The sequence below is a fragment of the Carcharodon carcharias genome, chromosome 31 (genome assembly GCF_017639515.1).
Source record: "Carcharodon carcharias isolate sCarCar2 chromosome 31, sCarCar2.pri, whole genome shotgun sequence".
Lineage (NCBI taxonomy): Eukaryota > Metazoa > Chordata > Chondrichthyes > Lamniformes > Lamnidae > Carcharodon > Carcharodon carcharias.
The window spans coordinates 12343071-12361730 of record NC_054497.1 but is presented as its reverse complement, the minus strand read 5'-3'; the positions used below and the strand labels follow the sequence as shown (position 1 = coordinate 12361730).

General features: G+C 46.2%; 1 protein-coding gene across 4 annotated transcripts in view; it reads right to left on the bottom strand.

Moving 5' to 3' along the window:
* Nucleotides 1-18287, bottom strand: part of fuz (fuzzy planar cell polarity protein) — a 24549-nt gene extending 6262 nt beyond the window's left edge. Inside the window, exons 1-9 of one of the 4 annotated variants that reach the window (XM_041177849.1) lie at nucleotides 18191-18204; nucleotides 16126-16247; nucleotides 14871-15071; nucleotides 12202-12286; nucleotides 7954-8022; nucleotides 7146-7250; nucleotides 5908-6111; nucleotides 2498-2593; nucleotides 1728-1834 (exon numbers count right to left, since the gene is read on the bottom strand). In XM_041177849.1, coding sequence (XP_041033783.1) covers nucleotides 1728-1834; nucleotides 2498-2593; nucleotides 5908-6111; nucleotides 7146-7250; nucleotides 7954-8022; nucleotides 12202-12286; nucleotides 14871-14881 — 677 coding nt within the window. In that variant the 5' untranslated portion in view covers nucleotides 14882-15071; nucleotides 16126-16247; nucleotides 18191-18204. Of the gene's footprint in view, nucleotides 1-1727; nucleotides 1835-2497; nucleotides 2594-5907; nucleotides 6112-7145; nucleotides 7251-7953; nucleotides 8023-12201; nucleotides 12287-14870; nucleotides 15072-16125; nucleotides 16248-16726; nucleotides 16818-18190 lie in introns of those variants that run through there. The other 3 variants (XM_041177845.1, XM_041177847.1, XM_041177848.1) reach the window with 3 other exon arrangements.
* Nucleotides 18288-18660: the final 373 nt, after the last annotated feature.

Sequence of the window (18660 nt, the reverse complement as noted above, 5' to 3'; positions counted from 1 at the left end):
GAGGGGGTGAAATGGGGAGAGAGGGAGGGGTGGAAGGGGGAGTGAGGGAGGGGGTGGGTGAGGGAGGGGTGGAAGGGGTGGGTGAGGGAGGGGTGGAAGGGGTGGGTGAGGGAGGGTTGGAAGTGGGGGCAAGAGAGGGGTGGAAGGGGATAGGGGGAGGGGTGGAAGGGGGTAGAGGGAGGGATGGGTGGGTGAGGGAGGGTTGGAAGTGGGGGCAAGAGAGGGGTGGAAGGGGATAGGGGGAGGGGTGGAAGGGGAGAGAGGGAGGGGTGGGTGGGTGAGGGAGGGGTGCAAGTGGGGACGAGGGAAGGGTGGAAGGGGGGGGCGAGGGAGGGGTCGAAGGGGGGCGAGGGAGGGATCAAAGGGGGGCGAGGGAGGGGTGGAAGGGGGGGCAAGGGAGGGGTGTAAGGGGATAGAGGGAGGGGTCGAATGGGGAGAGAGGGAGGGGTGGGAGGGGGAAGAGGGAAGGGTGGAAGGGGGAAGAGGGAGGGGTGGAAGGGGGGAGAGGGAGGGGTGGAAGGGGGAGAGGGAGGGGTGGAAGGGGGCGAGGTGGGGTGGAAGGGGAGGCGAGCGAGGGGTGGAAGGGGGGGCGAGGGAGGGGTCGAAGGGGGGACGAGGGAGGGGTCGAAGGGGGGCGAGGAAGGGGTGGAAGGGGGAGAGAGGGAGGGGTGGGTGAGGGAGGGGTGGAAGGGGGTAGAGGGAGGGGTGGAAGGGGGTAGAGGGAGGGGTGGAAGGGGGTAGAGGGAGGGGTGGAGGGGGGTAGAGGGAGGGGTGGAGGGGGGTAGAGGGAGGGGTGGAGGGGGTAGAGGGAGGGGTGGAAGGGGGTAGAGGGAGGGGTGGAAGGGGGTAGAGGGAGGGGTTGAAGGGGTAGAGGGAGGGAAGGGGGGGCGAGGGAGGGGTGTAAGGGGGGGCGAGGGAGGGGTGGAAGGGGGGATGAGGGAGGGGGAGAGGGAGGGGTAGAGGGAGGGGTGGACGGGGGGATGAGGGAGGGGGAGAGGGAGGGGTAGAGGGAGGGGTGGAAGGGGGGGGCAAGGGAGGGGTGGAAGGCGGGGGACGACGGAGGGGTGGAAGGGGGACGAGGGGGGGTTGGAAGGGGGATGAGGGGGGGTGGCGGGGGAGGGGTGGAAGTGGGGGGAGAGGGAGGGGTGGAAGGGGGGTCGAGGCAGGGGTGGAAGGGGGGGCGAGGGAGGGGTGGAAGGGGGGAGAGGGTGGGGTGGTAGTGGGGAGAGAGAGGGGTTAAAGTGGAGGAGAGAGGGATGGCAGGGGAGAAGGTGGGGGAGGGGGGGGCGAAGGAGAGAGGGATGGGGGAAGGTGAGAGAGAGGGGGAGAGGGGACGATCAATCAATATTCTTTTTTAACGCATCCGTCTATGGGAACAGTTTTCAAGCCTTGGAGAAGTTCATGTTTTGCAATGTTTTTAATTAAACTGGTGCTTGGATAGATTGAGGAACCCAAGCTTCTTGCATTTGTAATGGAACTGAACTGGGAGATGACCTCGAGATCAGAAGAGATAAGAATGCCAATCGGTGACGGAATAGAACTGGGCAGACTGTATGTGACCTGGAGGATGAGGACATCCGGATTAAAGCTAAAAAAAAACGGTAATTCTAAACTGGTCTTGGAGAGATGAGATTAAAGAATCCATGACAAGCTGAAGTGTCTGTGTCTTCCACATGGCTTGTGAACTGTAGGAGGCTGATGAGCTGATTTGGTCTTGCAAAACTTACCCAAGGATGCTCGGGTGTAAGGGAACACTGGCCGAGAAGGAGCGTTGATGTACCCTGATACAGGTCTTTAATGGTTCCAGTAGCGGGCTCCAGAATCTTTCAACTAACTGGGTGAATAAAACAAATCCAAATCTAGTTAAGAAAGTGCACCGTTTAAAAAAACAAGTGAAATATATATATAACTCTTCCAAATCTACAAGACCAAGGGATTAACTGCCTTTCCAATCACTTTCACTAGACACAATTTTAACTAAATAGCTGACAAATCCTTTAAACATTTGCAAATGATTGCAAAAGACAGAATAAATTACAGCTCAGAGACTGATGAATTGAAATGGGAGTAAAGTCAGTGATAATCAATGAGGTCACCAAAGTTTATTCCTCAGGTTTTCCCCCTCGACCTTTGAACGGTGCAGAGTTAAATTTCAACCAGTAGCTGGGGCACTGAGACACGCCTTGTGAAGGAGGGAGAGAGAGGGACACGGGGGGACTGGAGCGGTGGGGGGGTGGCAGGAATGAGACACAGTGGGTGATAAGGGAACAGAACAAGGCAGACAGAGACTGAGATGGGAGGGGAAAAGAATATAAGTTGCACAGGACTCATGCCCTTGATCACTGTCTGATCAAATGTGCAGAGGACTGTCAAGGGGGATCAGGTGTGCTGCCTTCCGAAACAGCCAAGCCTCATGTCCATCTTGTTCTGCACCTACTGCTAGAATGGGCACATGAACAACAACAGGCACAAAGATGGGAGGAAAATTAACACTCACCTCAGTCTGAACCTGCTGCAAAGAGGGGGTAGGTCCACACAGCAGGCACACTTCCACTCCAGGGACCAACTGAAAGGTCAGCAGCCTGTGGGGCACCTGGAATAAGAGACCAAGAGGGGTACAGTGCTAAATGATTCTGTTCCCCATACCTCAAGAAACACGAGCTCGGTAATATCAGCAACTATCATTATCCAACGGCGAGAGATAGCGACTAGCAACTAATATGAAAACAGAAACTGCTGAGACACAGTGGTGACCTGCTAAAGCATTTCCAACAGTTCCCCTTTTATCTTCATTTCAGATTTCCAATGAAGGTAGTTTTATTCAAACTAAACGAAAGGTTGATTTTAAACCGGGAAGAATTAGATCTTGGACAAGGTTCTATGTTCTACAATTAGTTTCAGCACCTGAACGAGAAGTTTAAGAAATTGGGGCATTTAATAAGCGGGTATTTTCTGCATTTTATGGGATTAGCTAAGCAACATTGATTTTCTTCCTGGAAAAAGGATTTCTAAACACTTTGACCTCTAAACAATCTTATTTTAGGCTGTCATGTTGACATTCCCGAGTTGTTAGATGGTGCCCTGTGCACCCCCTTATCTCCCAAGTGTTTAGAAAAGACCAAGATATAATCCTCAACGTGATGTAAACTGAAACTGACCTTGAGCAGGGTGATGCACAAGAGGGGGGTGGTAACCACCCTGACGTTTTGAGTCCCTGTTCTGTGCTCATTGGTCAGAATAGTTAGATCGGCGATTGGGGGGCTGGTAGCTTTACCAGTGTCAAAAACGGGTATATAGATTGGTGTCATACTGGTGGTAGGGGCTGCGGAGGTGCTGGGCTGAGGTCTGGCGGAGGTGCTGGACAAGTCCTGTTGAGGGGCCGAGGCGGTGAGGAGGTTGCAGTACTCGTTGGTAGCTGCCTTAAGATGGATGAGGGGGAGGAGGATGGTGAGATCAACACATTCTGTGCCAACTACTTGTCTGCCATCTGGAACCAGTAAACCTCGACTGTTACAGGCCGTATACTTTTTCTGTCTAATTAGTTAAACCATCTAAAAATTACTTATGACTTGTCGGCTGCCTACTTAGGTATTTGTGGTCCCAAATCCAAAAATCTTACTGAAGAGGTTCAAAAACAAAAACGCAAGTAGGAGCTGGTGTAGGCCTTTTGACTCTTTGAGCCTGCATGCCCATTCAATCAGATTATGGCTGATATTCGACCTCAAGTCCACTTTCCCATCTAACCACCATATCCCTTAATGCTCAAAAACCTACCGAACACTGTCTTGAATACATTTACTGACTGAACATCCACAGCTCTCTGTGGCAGAGAATTCTAAAGATTCACAACCCTCTGAGTAAAGGAATTGCTTCGCTACTCAGTGCTAAATGGCCGACCCCTCAAGCTGAGACTGTAACCCTGTGTACCAGATTTTTCAGCCGGGGAAATAGCCTCTCAGCACCAACCAATCAAGCCCTCACAGAATTTTATACCTTGCAATGAGATCAGCCCCTCATTCTTTTAAACTCCAGAGTATCGGGCTACTCTGCACAATCAGGTCCTAATGCCCTGTCCTGGAGGGTTTGAGAAAAGGCATTTAGTCTTCAATAGTGATGTCTTCACAGTTAAACAAGCCAGCCAACATTCACAATCCAGGCTTGCATGTGAAGAATGCCCATTTAGGGGAGGTGCTGGTGGGGTGCATGGTAAATACAGAACTGTACCCCAACAAAAGCCAACATCTTTATGGCAGCAGGTCAGAAAAACCAAAGTAAGAGGGGAAATGATTAACCCCAGTCCAAGTCTGTGGTCTTGTACCAGTTTACAAACCTGGCAAATTATCTTTCAAGACATGCTCTTCCCTTAACAGAGTTGTGGTACACAGGGATAATTTGAAACATTACAAACTCCTCAACGAGGCAACCCGAAAAATGGTTATCCGTTACTGAAATGTTGTTTGCACAAACCAACAGCGATTAAATGCCTGTGCACGGGTCCCCCTGTGAAATGGAACAAATAATAAATGCTCCTCATGCAAAATACAAGATAGAATAAATGAATATTAATGAGCAGAATCTCTTAGGCTGGAATCCCAATTTGTGCCGGGTGAGCTGATCGCAGCCAGGGGCACAAGTGGGCACGACGCAAGCAGCCTTAACAAGCTCAGCTATTCTCTGGGTGCCTGACTGCCATCAAATGATTCCTCACTGCAAAGTGCAAACGGAATTTATTAATTTGTTGTTGACACTGGCAAGGCCTATTCCTCGTTGCCCTGAAGAGTCAGCTCGCTAGGCCTCTTCAAACAGGCAACCGTGCAACATGACCACTAGAATTTTGTGGAGACTGGACTGGGTGGGGAGGTGGTGCAGGTTCCCTTTAGAATCATAGAAGGTTAACGGCTCAGAAGGTGGCCACTTGGCCCATCGTATCTGCGCTGGCCGATAAACAAGCCACTCAGCCAAATCCCATTTACCAGCATTTGCTCCGTAGCCCTGCAGGTCATGGCACTAGAGGTGAAGGCAGTGGGATAGTGGTTTTGTCACCGGACTAGTATTCCAGAGACCCAGAGTACTGCTCTGGGGACCTGGGTTCAAATCCCACCATGGCAGATAGTGAAATTTGAATTCAATAAAAATCTGGAATTACAAGTCTGATGATGATTATGAAACCATTGTCGATTGTTGTAAAAACCCATCTGGTTCACTAATGTCCTTTAGGGAAGGAAATCTGCCATCCTTACCTGGTCTGGCCTACATGTGACTCTAGACCCACAGCAATGTGGTTGACTCTTCAATTCCCTCTCAACGAGGGCATTAAGGAATGGGCAATAATTGCTGGCCTAGCCAGCGGCGCCCACATCCCATTTGCAGACACCTTTTAAATGAGTTGAGGGTTTCTGCCTCTACTACCCTTTCAGGCAGAGAGTTTCAGACCCCCACCACCCAATGCGTGAAAACATTTTTCCTCATCTCCCTTCTAATCTTTCTGCCAATCACGTTAAATTTCACTGTACTCCAATACGTTACACCGTGAATAATCTGCTGACACTCACTCTACAGGATCGCTTGCGCCCAATTTTATCCCATATAAAAAGAACATTCTTAAGGTAAGAGCATGCTTCCTCAAATATGATATAGGGATTTATAAAGAAGTATTAGCAAATTGCTCATGGCACTGTGCTGATCAACGTAAGTAGTTTTCCATTTAAGATGGCCACAAAGTTGAACAGACTGCCTCCATCCAGAGGCCAGAGCCTGCACTCCATTACAAAAGTTAAGCTGGAAACGTTGACATGCCGATTTGCAATGGTAAATGTTGACAGTAAAACGTGACCAAACACTGTTGACAACTAGGGTAAAGGTTTGTAGACAGGAAATGAAAAACCCAAGGGACAGATGGTTACTCACCGTAGGGCTGCCATGTGGCAGATAGACGGGGTAATCACGCGATGAGCTGGGCGCCAGGGATCCCACCAACCATGCCAACAACATTACCTCCTGGGCTGCAAGCCGCCACCACTTCTCTGTTGCCACAACGACTTTGCCCATGACCACGAGGCACCCAAAGTTACTCTCAGCAGCAGCAGCAGCAACAAATACATCCAGTGCCTCCTGTAGCAGACGAAAGGCAAGAGCCACTTTTACATTTAGAATAGCATACAATCTGCTTGAAAAGCCTAATAGCCAAGGCTATGTTACGGCTCAGAGCGCAAACACTGCCCAGCTGATTGCGCAGGGTGCTCTTTATCATTTTTCATTGTGGAGACCTGGTGGTTTTGAATTCAAGACAGGCTGAACAGCTGAAATTTCTTTGACACTTGTAAGGAGCTACATAAGCTTGGGTCTCACTTAGTTTCCTGGCAGGTTTCCCTCCTAAAACCCTGGCTCCCAATAACCATATCCATCTCACTGAAACAATGAACGACACATTAAGGACTCCTCTTCACAAATTGCACTTAAAGGTCATAGTTGAGTGGGGTTCAGTGTAAAGGGAAACTTTTACTTTTCATTGAACACTTGCCTTTGTTTATCTTGGCATGCTTGATGGGACAATAAAGAGAGCTACACAGTCCATATTTCAACTAAGCTGGGAGTGTTTGATAGGACAGTGTAGGGGGAGTTTTACTCTGCTTGTAACTCATGCTGTAACTGAGCTGCGAGAGTTTGATACTCACAACGAACCTTAAAGAGCAGCTAAGGAAAGTTCCACTCTCCACTATTCTTTATCTGTGCTTCAGCCCACCTGCGTTTTACTCCTGTAAAGTGCTTTGAGAAATCCCTGTGCAAATAATGTTAGAAATTTAAATTATGGGTGAACTTATCAAAACTGAGCAATCAAGGTGATTTGCATCAGTCTGGGTGAAGCAGTCTTCCATTATGTCAGCAAGCAGGGTTCTGTCAGACTGGGGGATAATCATTGGACAGGACACTAGGGAGAACTCCCCTGTTCTTTGAATTAGTGCCACAAGAGCTTTAATATTCACTTGAGAGGGCAAACAAGGCCTTGATTTAACCTCTCCTCCAGGGGGCACATCTGACAGTGCAGCACTAGGTGTGTTAGTCTACATTTTGCACTCTGCTTTGAACCTGTAACCTTCTGACTCCCACTGAGCCATGGTTGACACCAAACAACATGCCACACTAACCTGTAGTATGTCAGAGTCTGGAGACACCACACAATCCACACACTGTGTCAGGTCTCCGATCCAATCCGAGGCAGTCAAGAAACTGTCAATCAGCTTGTAACAGGCCTAGGAAAATAGCAAAGGAATTCTCAGCTCAGATATGCATAATAAAAGGAACCCAGTAGAAGTATTTTCACCAGCATTAACACAGATGCCAACAGATTGCAGCCAGACATTATAAGAATCTAGAATTAAAAATATTAAGTTTAAATTGCACTGCCTTCGAGCAATCCGATTGGTCGGTCGGAAGTACGTTCCTTCAATTAGCTGAATTTAATGTTGCCTAGAAAATGTATTATAGTCAGCTGATTGAACTACCAGAACCATGTGACACCGTTCTGACTAATTGGTAATTGGGAATCATATATCTCTGCCGTACCACTAGCCATCCTCTTATTGTGTGTGAACCTCTTGAGTTAAAGAAAAGTATTCAGGAGCTGGAACCCTGGCTAACCCACTGCAAGGTCCTACAAACAGCCCTTTGATAAATGAATATTTTAGCAAAGTTGACTGGGGGAATAATCATTGGACAGGACACTAGGGAGAACTCCCCTGTTCTTTGAATTAGTGCCACAAGACCTTTAACATCCACTTGAGGGGGCAGACAGGGCCCTGATTTAACCTCTCATCCAGGGGCACATCTGACAGTGCAGCACTAGGTGTGTTAGTCTACATTTTGCACTCCGCCTTGAACCTGCAACCTTCTGACTCCCACTGAGCCATGGCTGACACCAAATAACATGCCTCATGGTTCCACAGTCTCACTCACCCGGAGTTCCCGCTTCAATCGCTCCACATTCTTGAGGTTCACCAGATCGTCCAAACCAACCACCAGCACCTTGCAAAATTAGGAGCACAAGGTTAAAGTCTATCAAAGCCAGTTGGCTTTGTCCGACAGAAGCTTTCTGTACAAATGTAGCTCAGACAGTGCAATACAGAAACTGGGAATTCTGCGACTAGTAACTCTCACCTCCTGACTCCCCAAAGCCTGTCCACCATCAACAAGGCACGAGTGCGGCTTTGATAACACTCAACAAGCTTGACACCATCCAGGACAAAGCAGCTCACATAATTGGCATCCCATTCATTGGAACATAGGAGCAGGAGTAAGCTATTCGGCCCATCAAGCCTGCTCTGCAATTCAAACAGATCATGGCAGATCATCTACCTTTATGTCACTTTTCCACACCATTTCCATATCCCTTGACATCATTAGTATCCAGGAATTTATTGATTCTGTCTTGAACATGCTCAGAGACTGAGCTTCTAAAGACCTCCGGGGTAGAGAATTCCAAAGGTTCACCACCTTCTGAGTGAAGAAATTTCTCTTTATCTCAGTCTTAAAGGGCCTGCCCCTAATTCTAAGAATGTATGCCCTGGTTCTAGGCTCACCAGCCAGGGGTAACATCCCTATCCACAATCTGTCCCTGCAACACTAATGCACAGTGGCAGCAGTGTGTACCATCTACAAGATGCACTGCAGCAACTCACCAAGGCTTCTTCGCAGCAGCTTCCAAACCTGCGATCTCTACCACCTAGAAGGACAAGGACAGCAGATACATGGGAACACCACCACCTACAAGTTGCCCTACAAGCACTCACCATCTTGACTTGGTAATATATCGCCTTTCCTTCATTGTAGCTGGGGTAAAATCTTGGAACTCTCTTCCTAACAGCATTTAGGTGTACATACACCAAATGGACTGCAGCGGTTCAAGCCGGTGGCTCATTACCACTTTCTCAAGGGCAATTAGGGATGAGCAGGAAATGATGGCCCAGCCAGGAACACTCACATCCCATGGAAGAATAAAACAAAATTAAATCTATGACTTCTGGTTACTGACCTACTCACCAGAGGAAATAGTTTCTCCCTATTTAATCTACCAAAATCCTAATAGCTTGAAAGATCTCAGTTAAATCTCTGCTTAACCTTTCCTGCCCTTCAAGCAAAGCCCAAATCCCATGAAAGAGCAATTTTTTTTTAAAACCTGAAGTCCCTCATCCCTGGCACCATCCTGGTAAACTTCCTCTGTGCTCTTTATTGGGGAGTGACATCCTTCCAAAAGTGTGGTGCCCAGCTGAACAATACTCCAGCTGAAGCCAAAACAGTGATTTGTAAAGGTTTAGCATGACTTCCCTGTCTTTATATTCAAAGCCCCTACTTAAAAAGCCAAGGATCCCTTATGTTTTCTTAGCCTTACCAATGGTTCCTGCAAATTGGAAGGTAGTAAATGTAAACCCACTATTTAAGAAAGGAGGGAGAGAGAAAACAGGGAGCTACAGACCTGTTAGCTTAATATCAGTAGGGAAAATGCTAGAATCTACAATAAAAGATGTGATAAGGGGACACTTGGAAAATAACGGTAGGACTGAGCAGAGTCAACAAGAATTTATGAAAGGGAAATCATGTTTAACAAACCTGTTGGGAGTTTTCTGAGGATGCAACTAGCAGAATAGATAAGGGGGAACTGGTAGATGTGGTATATTCAGGTTTTCAGAAAGCTTTTAATGAGGTTCCACACAAGAGGTTAGTAAGCAAAATTAGAGCCCATGGGATTGGGGGGAATATACTTGCATGGATTGAGGATTAGTTAACAGACAGAAAACAGAGAGTAGGAATAAATGGGTCATTTTCAGGTTGGCAGGCAGTGATTAGTGGGGGACCACAAGGATCAGTGCTTGGGCCCCAGCTATTCACAATCTATATCAATGATTTGGATGTGAGGGCTAAATGTAATATTTCCAAGTTTGCAGATGACAGAAAACTAGGTGGAATTATGAGTTGTAAGGAGGAGGCAAAGAAGCTTCAAAGGGATTTGGAGAGGTTAATCGAGTTGGCAAAAATTAAGCAGATGGAATAAAATGTGGAGAAATGTGGAGTTAACCACTTTGATAGGAAAAACAGAAATACACAGTATTTCTTAAATGGAGGGAGGCTGAAAAGTGGTTGAACTTCAAAGGGACTTGGGTGTTCTTGTTCGTGAGTCACTGAAAGCTAACTTGCAGATGCAGCAAGCAATTACGAAGGCAAATGGTATGTTGGCCTTTATTACAGTATAGGAGTAAAGATGTCTCACAGCAATTATAGAGAGCCTCGGTGAGATCACACCTGGAGTATTATGTGCAGTTTTGGTCTCCTTACCTAAGGAAAGATATACTTGCCATAGAGGGAGTGCAACAAAAGTTCACCAAACTAATTCTTGGGATGGAGGGATTGTCCTGTGAGGAAAGATTAATTAGACTGGACCTTTATTCTCTGGAGTTTAGAAGGATGAGAGGTGATTTCATTCAAACATTCAAAATTCTTACAGGGTGACAGGGTAGACGCAGAAAGGATGTTTCCTCTGGCTGGTGGTTTGAGAACCAGGGGACACAGTCTCAGAATAAGGGGCAGGACACTTAGGACTGAGATGAGGAGAAATTTCTTCACTCAGAGGGTGGTGAATCTTTGGAATTCTCTACCCCAGAGGGCTGCAGAGGCTCAGTCGTTGAGTATGTTCAAGACTGAGATCAGTAGATCTCTACATATTAAAAACATCAAGGGATGCAGAGATAGAGCAGGAAAATGCTGTTAAAGTAGAAGATCAGCCATGATCTCATTGACTGGCGGAGTGAGCTCGAAGGGCTGAATGGCCGACTCCTGCTCCTATTTCTTATTTTCTTACATTGCCCGGCCACCTTCAAGGATTTAAGAATATGCAGCCCCAGGTCCCTCTGCTCATTTTACCTTCTCAAAATGATACCATTTAGAGTAAAAAAAAACAAAATGATGGAAATACTCAGCTGATCTGACAGCATCTGTGCAGACAGAAAGAGTTAATGTAACAGCTTGGTGGCTATAATCAGAACTTTTCTGATGAAAGGTTATCAAGCTGTAAGATTAAATGTATTCTTCTCTCCACAGACACTGCCTAGCCATTTGAGGATTGCCAGCATTTTCTATTTCTTTTTCAGGTTTCTAGCATCTGTGACATTTTCCTTTTAAACCATTTGGATTACACTGCCCCTCTTATGTTGTGAAGCTGGGTCAGGCTACAGAGATAGGGAGCATGAAGCCAAGGTGGGGGGGGATCTGAACTCAAGGGTGAGACTTCTAACCATCAGAGGGAGAACTGGGCCAAGAAATACAATTATTACCCTGCAGTCACCCCTCATGCTGAGCAGCCCGTACATCAAATATTATTTTCAGTTCAGATTTGACCTTTTCTGAGTGAATATTGTTAGTGGCGTGGATCAGACCACCTTCTATTTTCAACATCTGTTCTTGGCATCAAAGAACTCGCAGATGATTCCTAACAAGCTGCTTTTCTCCGAACCTTGAAAGAAAGAAACCAGCCTTTCATAACCTCAGGACGTCCCAAAATGTTTTACAGTCTTCGATGTAATTTTAAGTTGGGGTCACTGTTTTAATATACAAAATGCGACAGCCAATCTGCACATAACAAGGTCCCACAAACATCAATGCGATAATGGCCTGATTATTTGATTGTTAGTGATGTTCATTGAAGGATAAACATTGGCCAGGACACTGGGGAGAACTTCCCTGCTCTTCTAATAAATAGTGCCAGGTTATCTTTTATATGCACTCGAGACGGCGGACGGGGCTTTGGTTTAATGTCTCATCTGAAAAACAATACCTTAGACAGTGCAGCACTCTCTTGGTACTCGTGCTGGGACCATCAGCTAGATTTTTGTGCTGATATCTCTGGTGGTCTGGGTCTTGAACCCACAATATTCTGACTCTGAAGTGAGAGTGCTACCCACTGAGCCACGGCTGACAAGAGCAGCAGTAACAGCACCAGTCCTGCAATTCTTCCATTTTTCACACTGAGATTCCTTTGGCATCAGTGATAACACTGTTGGCCATAATACAAATCTGGCCAGTGGGAAGCTGACATCCAAGAGGGTGAATGGGCTAGGAGGCCTTTTCCTGCCTGCCGTTGTTCGTCATGGCTGATGTAGGTGTCTTTTAAAAAAACTCTGCCAATCTAAATAAGACTTTGACTTGCGAACTCACCATGGCACTGAACACGTTGTCTAACAGGCGGCTGAGGTAAAGGTCACTTGCATCTTCCTCAGAGGTCATGGCGATGAGAGTGATGCTGCGTAACCATAGAAACAAGCTGTTAGCACAGTACGGACTAGATCTTAGGCATATCTTTTGGGCACCTGCACAGCTATTTCTGAGGATCTGCTAACGTGTCCCTGGAACACAGACATTAATTATTGTGCAAAACAAAAAAGTACAGTATTTCTTTCTTGGAGTTTTCGACATTCTTATAAATGTTTCTTTTCTTTCCTCTCCCCACTGAAGGCAGTGAACCATCTGTCCTTCAGTGCCTCATCCAAGTTTCCAATCTTCACCCTGCATGCCTAGACTATGAATGTCAGTGAGCTATTTGTGGTCAGCATCAAGGCCTGTGTTCACTTGACAGCCCCAGTTTCCAGCGGGGAGTCACTGGTTAGTGATTAGTAGTGGCAGCTCTGGGCAAACTCCCCTACTTTGGGTGCCTGGGTTTAATTTTTTTCATTGCCCCCACATTTAAACCAATATTTTGCCTCGGTCTTCACGGTGGAGGACACTATAAACATCCCAAAGATATCAGATAAGCAAGGAGCTAATGGGAGGAAAGGTCTTGTAACAGTCTCTATCATGAGGGACAAAGTATTTGACAAACTAATTTGACTAAAGGCAGACAAGTTGCCAGGATCTGATGGCCTGCATCCAAGGGTTTTAAAGGAAGTGGCTACAGATATAGTGGAGGCATTGATGGAAATATTCCAGAACTCACTGGATTCTGGGGGGGGCGGTCCCAACAGATTGGAAAACCGCTAATGGAACACCCCTGTTCAAGAAGGGGAGAGAAACAAAAAGCAGGAAACTATAGGCCAGTCAACCAGACATCTGTCGTTGGGAAAATGCTAGATTATTATTAAGGAAGACATTTAGCAGGACATTTAGAAAAGCTTAACACAATCAGAATCAACATGGTTTTATGAAAGGGAAATCACGTTTGACAAATTTACTTTGAGGATATAACAAGCAGAGTTGATAGAGAGGAATCGGTAGATGTAGTACATTTGGATTTCCAGAAGGCATTCGATAAGGTGCCACATAAAAGGCTATTGCACAAGATAGGAGTTCACGGTATTGGGGGTAATGTATTAGCATGGATTCAGGATTGGTTAACACACAGAAGACAGGGAGTTGGGTTTAATGGGTCTTTTTCTGGTTGGAAAGACGTAACTTCCTACAAGGATCAGTCCTAGGGCCTCAATTATTTACTATCTATATTAATGACTTGGAGGAGGGGGCAGAGTGTAATTTATCCAAATTTGCTGATGATACAAAAATAGGTGGGAGGACATAAGGAATCTGCAAGGATATATAGATTGGCTGAGTGAGCGGGCGAAAACTTGGCAGATGGAGTTTAACGTAGGAAAGTGAGAGGTCATGCACTTTGGTAGGAAGAATCAAAGAGCAGACTATTATTTAAATGAAGAGAGACTCCAAAAAAGTGAAGCACAGAGGGATCTGGGTGTTCTTGTGCATGAAATATAAAAAGTTATCATACAGAAGCAGCAAGTAATTAAGAAGGCAAATGGAATTTTGGCCTGTATTGCTAGGGAGTTGGGAGTTTAAAAATAAGGAAGTCTTGTTACAACTGTACAGGGTGTTGGTGAGGCTGCACCTGGAGTACTGCGTACAGTTTTGGTATTTAAGAAAGGATATACTGGCATTGGAGGCAGTTCAAAAAAGACTTAATACTGATTCCTGGGATTAAGGGGCTGATTTATCAAGAACGGCTAAACAGGTTAGGCCTTTATTCATTAGAGTTTAGAAGAATGAGGGGTGATCTTATTGAAACGTACAAGATTCTGTCGGGGGCTTGACAGAATAGATGTTGAGAAGATGGACTGCAGCAGTTCAAGAAGGCAGCTCACCACCACCTTCTCAAGGGCAACTAGGGATGGGCAATAAATGCTGGGCCCAGCCAGCGAAGCCCACATCCCATGAATGAATAAAAAAAAAACTAGTGGGGGAATCTTGAACTATGGGACATAGTTGCAGAATAAGAGGACACTCATTTAAAAGTGAGATGTGAAGGAATTTCTTCTCTCAGAGGGTAGCGAATGTCTGGAATTCTCTACCCCAGAGAGTTGTGGAGCCTAGACTACTGAAAGTATTTGAAAAGGAGGTAGACAGATTTTTAAGATATTGGGGAACTAAGGGCTATGAGGAGCTGGCATGAAAGAGGAGTTGAGGCCTGGGCCAGATCAGTCATGATCTTATTGAATGGCGGGGCAGGCTTAAGGGGCCGAATGGCCTACTCCTGCTCCTAATTCTTATGTTCTTATGAATTTATCTGAGCAAAACTAACCCAGAACAGAGCATGAATCTGTCTGGTCTCCAGAGTTCAGTGCTGTGCAGGAATGGTGCATTTACCTTCTGGTTCTTCTCTATACGCACTATGCCCTATGCTCTGGAAATCCCTCCCTAAACCTCTCCATCTCCCTTTCAAGATGTTCTTTAAAGCTTACATCTCTGACCAAGCTTACTTAGGTCACCTGTCCTAATATCTCCTTCCATGGCTCATTGTCAAATTTTGTTTGATAATTGCTCCTGGGAAAGCCCCAGGACCTATTACTGCATTATAGGTGCCATATAAATGCATTCATTTTTACCTGTTATTCATAATTGGGATTTTTCTATGCACCTCTCGAGCATATCTAGGGAGGGAGAGCAGCCACAGCAACCGGTAGTTTGTTTTGACTGTTGTATTTCAGTGATACATGAAGGGGTAGAGAGGAAATTCTAGTAGTTGTGCAGAAGGCTTCCCCACCCGCCTGCTTACTGAATGTGTTGGGTTTTTTAATCCAGTAGTCCTGTAACAGCAAAAATATCCTTTTCTTTAATTTCAAAAATACTAAATATCCAGAGATCAGCAGAGGAAAATCTAAAGATGTTTTGAAAGATAAATTTAGAATCATAAAATGGTTACAACACAGGAGGCCATTCAGCCCATCGTGTCTGCGCTGGCTCTCTGCAAGAGCAACTCAGCGTATCCCACTCTCCTACTTGTTCCCCATAACCCTGCAAATTATTCTCTTCAGATTATTATCCAACTTTCTTTTGAAAGCCACGACTGAATCTGCCTCCACCACCCTATCAGGCCTTGCATTCCAGATCCTAGCCACTCACTGTCTAAAGGAGTTTTCCTCATGTTGCTTTTGGTTCTTTTGCCATTCATCTCAAATCAGCGTCCTCCAGTTCATGACCCTTCCGCCAATGGTGACATTTTCTCTCCTTCTACTCTTTGAAGCAGAGAAGACTAAGGGGCGACCTGATCGAGGGGTACAAGATTATGAGGGGCAAGGACAGGGTGGATAGGGAGCAGCTGTTCCCCTTAGTTGAAGAGTCAGTCACGAGGGGACATAAGTTCAAGGTGGGGGGCAGAACGTTTAGGGGGGATGTGAGGAAAACCTTTTTTACCCAGAGGGTGGTCCCGGTCTAGAATGCGCTGCCTGGGAGGGTGGTGGAGGCGGGTTGCCTCACATCCTTTAAAAAGTACCTGGATGAGCACTTGGCACATCATAACATTCAAGGCTATGGGCCAAGTGCTGGTAAATGGGATTAGGTAGGTAGGTCAGGTGTTTCTCATGTGTTGGTGCAGACTCGATGGACCGAAGGGCCTCTTCTGCACTCTGTGATATTCTGTCCAGACCCCTCATGATTTTGAACACCTCTATCAAATTTGCTCTCAATCCTCTCTTCTCCAAGCTCCTGTCACTCCTGCGTAAAGAACCTCTTTCTCCCTATGAAAAGCTTATGAGGAAAATCATTATTGGTTTTTGTTTTAAAATCAATATGTGGCCATGAGTTAGTGTATCACGTGGAGCCAAATCCATCATGGATCCCTGGACTTTCATCTAATCTCACCTGTCCTGGAAAACTCTCCAACAGACCCTGGTGTTGCCAGTGCAGGTGCTGGTCAGAAGAACATCCTGGTTACTCCCAAACATATGCACTCCATTCAGAGAGCCGATTACAGAGAACGGAAGCTGCAAAATTAAAAGGGACATTACTGAGAATGTATTGAACATGGAAAAGCCATTCAGCCCATTGAACCGGTTTCTCCCAACCCAATCCTAAAGTTTAAATCATTAAAGGAATTGATGAGATTAATAGAGAGACAAGCAAGTCCCTCTGGTGGCAAAGTCCAGAACAAGGAGGTGCACCCTTAAAATTAGAGCTCGGTCTTTCATGGTGACATCAGGAACCACTTCTTCACATTAGAGCAGGCCAGAGGCTGGGAATTACATGACAATTAACTCATCTCCTGACTCCCCAAAGCCCGTCTATGTACAAGGCACAAGTCAGGAGTGTGATGGAATACTCTCCACTTGCCTGGATGAGTGCAGCTCCAATGACACTCAAGAAGCTGAACCCCATCTAGGACAATGCAGCCCACTTGATCTGCACCCCATCCACCACTGACACACAGTGTAAATCATTTGTACGATGCACGGCAGCAACTCACCGAGGCTCCTTTGATAACAACTTCCCGTGACCTCTTGTCACCTAGAAAGACAAGGGCAGCAGATGCATGGGAACACCACCATCAGCAAGTTCACTTCCAAGCCACACACCATCCTGACTTGGAACTATATCGCCATTCCTTCGCAGTTGCTGGATCAAAATCCTGGAACTCCCTACCTGACAGCACTATGGGTGTTCCTACACCACATGGACTGCAGCGGTTCAAGAACATGGCTCACCACCACCTTCTCAAGGGCAATTAGGAATGGGCAATAAATGCTGGCCCAGCCAGTGACACTCAAATTCCATGAAATAAATTTTTAAAAAGCAAAAAGGTAATGGAAATCTGGAACTCTCTCCTCAAGGAAGTTATTGGGGGTGTCAATTGAAAATTTCAAAACTGAGATTGTTAGATTTTTGTTAGGCAAAGGTATTAAGGGATATGGAACCGAAGCAGATGGATGGAGTTAAGACACAGATCAGCTGTTATTCAATTGAATGGTCTTCTCCTGTCCTACAGGATAAATTGTTTCCAACTCTGCAGTAGCATTAGGCAGTGCTTCTTCTGATTGGCAACCCAACCACCTTAAACATTCACTCCTTCTACCACTGGTGTACCATGGCTGAAGTGCATACCATCTACAAAATACCCTGTGGCAACTCGCCAAGGCCTCTTCAACAGCACCATACAAATCTGTGACCTCTAAGACCTAGAAGGGGAAGGACAGCAGGGGTATGGGAACACCACCAGCTGCAAGTTTTTCACCAAGCCAACTAGGAAATATAACTGGCCGTTTCTTCATCACGGCTGGGTCAAAATACTGAGAATTCCCTTGCTAACAGCCCTCAGCAGTTCAAGAAGGCAGCTCACCACTACCTTTTCAAGGATGGGCAACGACGCCAATCTTGCTATATGGCTCACATAAGACCGTAAGACATAGGAGCAGAAATTAGGCCACTCAGCCCATCAAGTCTACTCCGCCATTCAATCATGGCTGATAAGTTTCTCAACCCCGTTCTCCCCGTAACCTTTGATCCCCTTACCAATCAAGAACCTATCTATCTCAGTCTTAAATACACTCAATGACCTGGCCTCCACTGCCATCTCAAGAGCAGGCCCAGCATTTTCTTTTAAACACATTTTATTCATTGGAATGACCAGCCAGTCACCACCAATACCAGGTTTGGAATAAGGTGGCACTTTGCAGAAGCACTCATGGGCACCACATCCTGTGATGGCTGCTGCACCCCATGTCCCTAATTATAAAAGTCAAGGAAAGCTTGCTCCCCGTCTCTTTCTTTCTTCATGGCAATGACCTCTGCACAGCTGTTGAAATCGCACTGGCCCTTAATGTTCCTGAGTGCAAAACCACAGCATTTTATTACTTGATTTAAATTGCAAAGAGAGTTTATTTAAAAATGAGAAGTCAATGAAACATAAAGAGTAAGACCTGAGTGAGGTTACCTGCCTGCTCTCCCCCTTGCTTCTGCAGTACAGAGGGACCCCACTGCTGGTTGCTAAGCACAGTAGCTGCACACTGGCCGCCATCTTGTTCAGCCAACGCTCCCCACCCCCGCCCCCTTCACTTTCCCGAGGCACGCCGGGATTTCGCAGCGTTGCCTAGCAACCGCTCCCTAACAAACCCCCGCGCATGCGCCGCCGCTTTCGAGTAGCCTCCCGCGCATGCGCGGCTCTGCCAAGATTGTGACATTCTCCTCAATTCTAATTAGGATTTCCCATCAACCAGGAGTCAAATGAATGAAAAGGCACGAACACTGAGAAAAGGGCAGCAATATGCTTCAGATTACAATCAAAGCAAACGAAAACCTGATTAAATGACAGCATAATGTTACTGAAATTTCTGCTGCTGCAAGTTTTGTCTTAAACTTGGGCAAGATATTGAAAGATATTAAGCAATGAAATTGGACAGACCA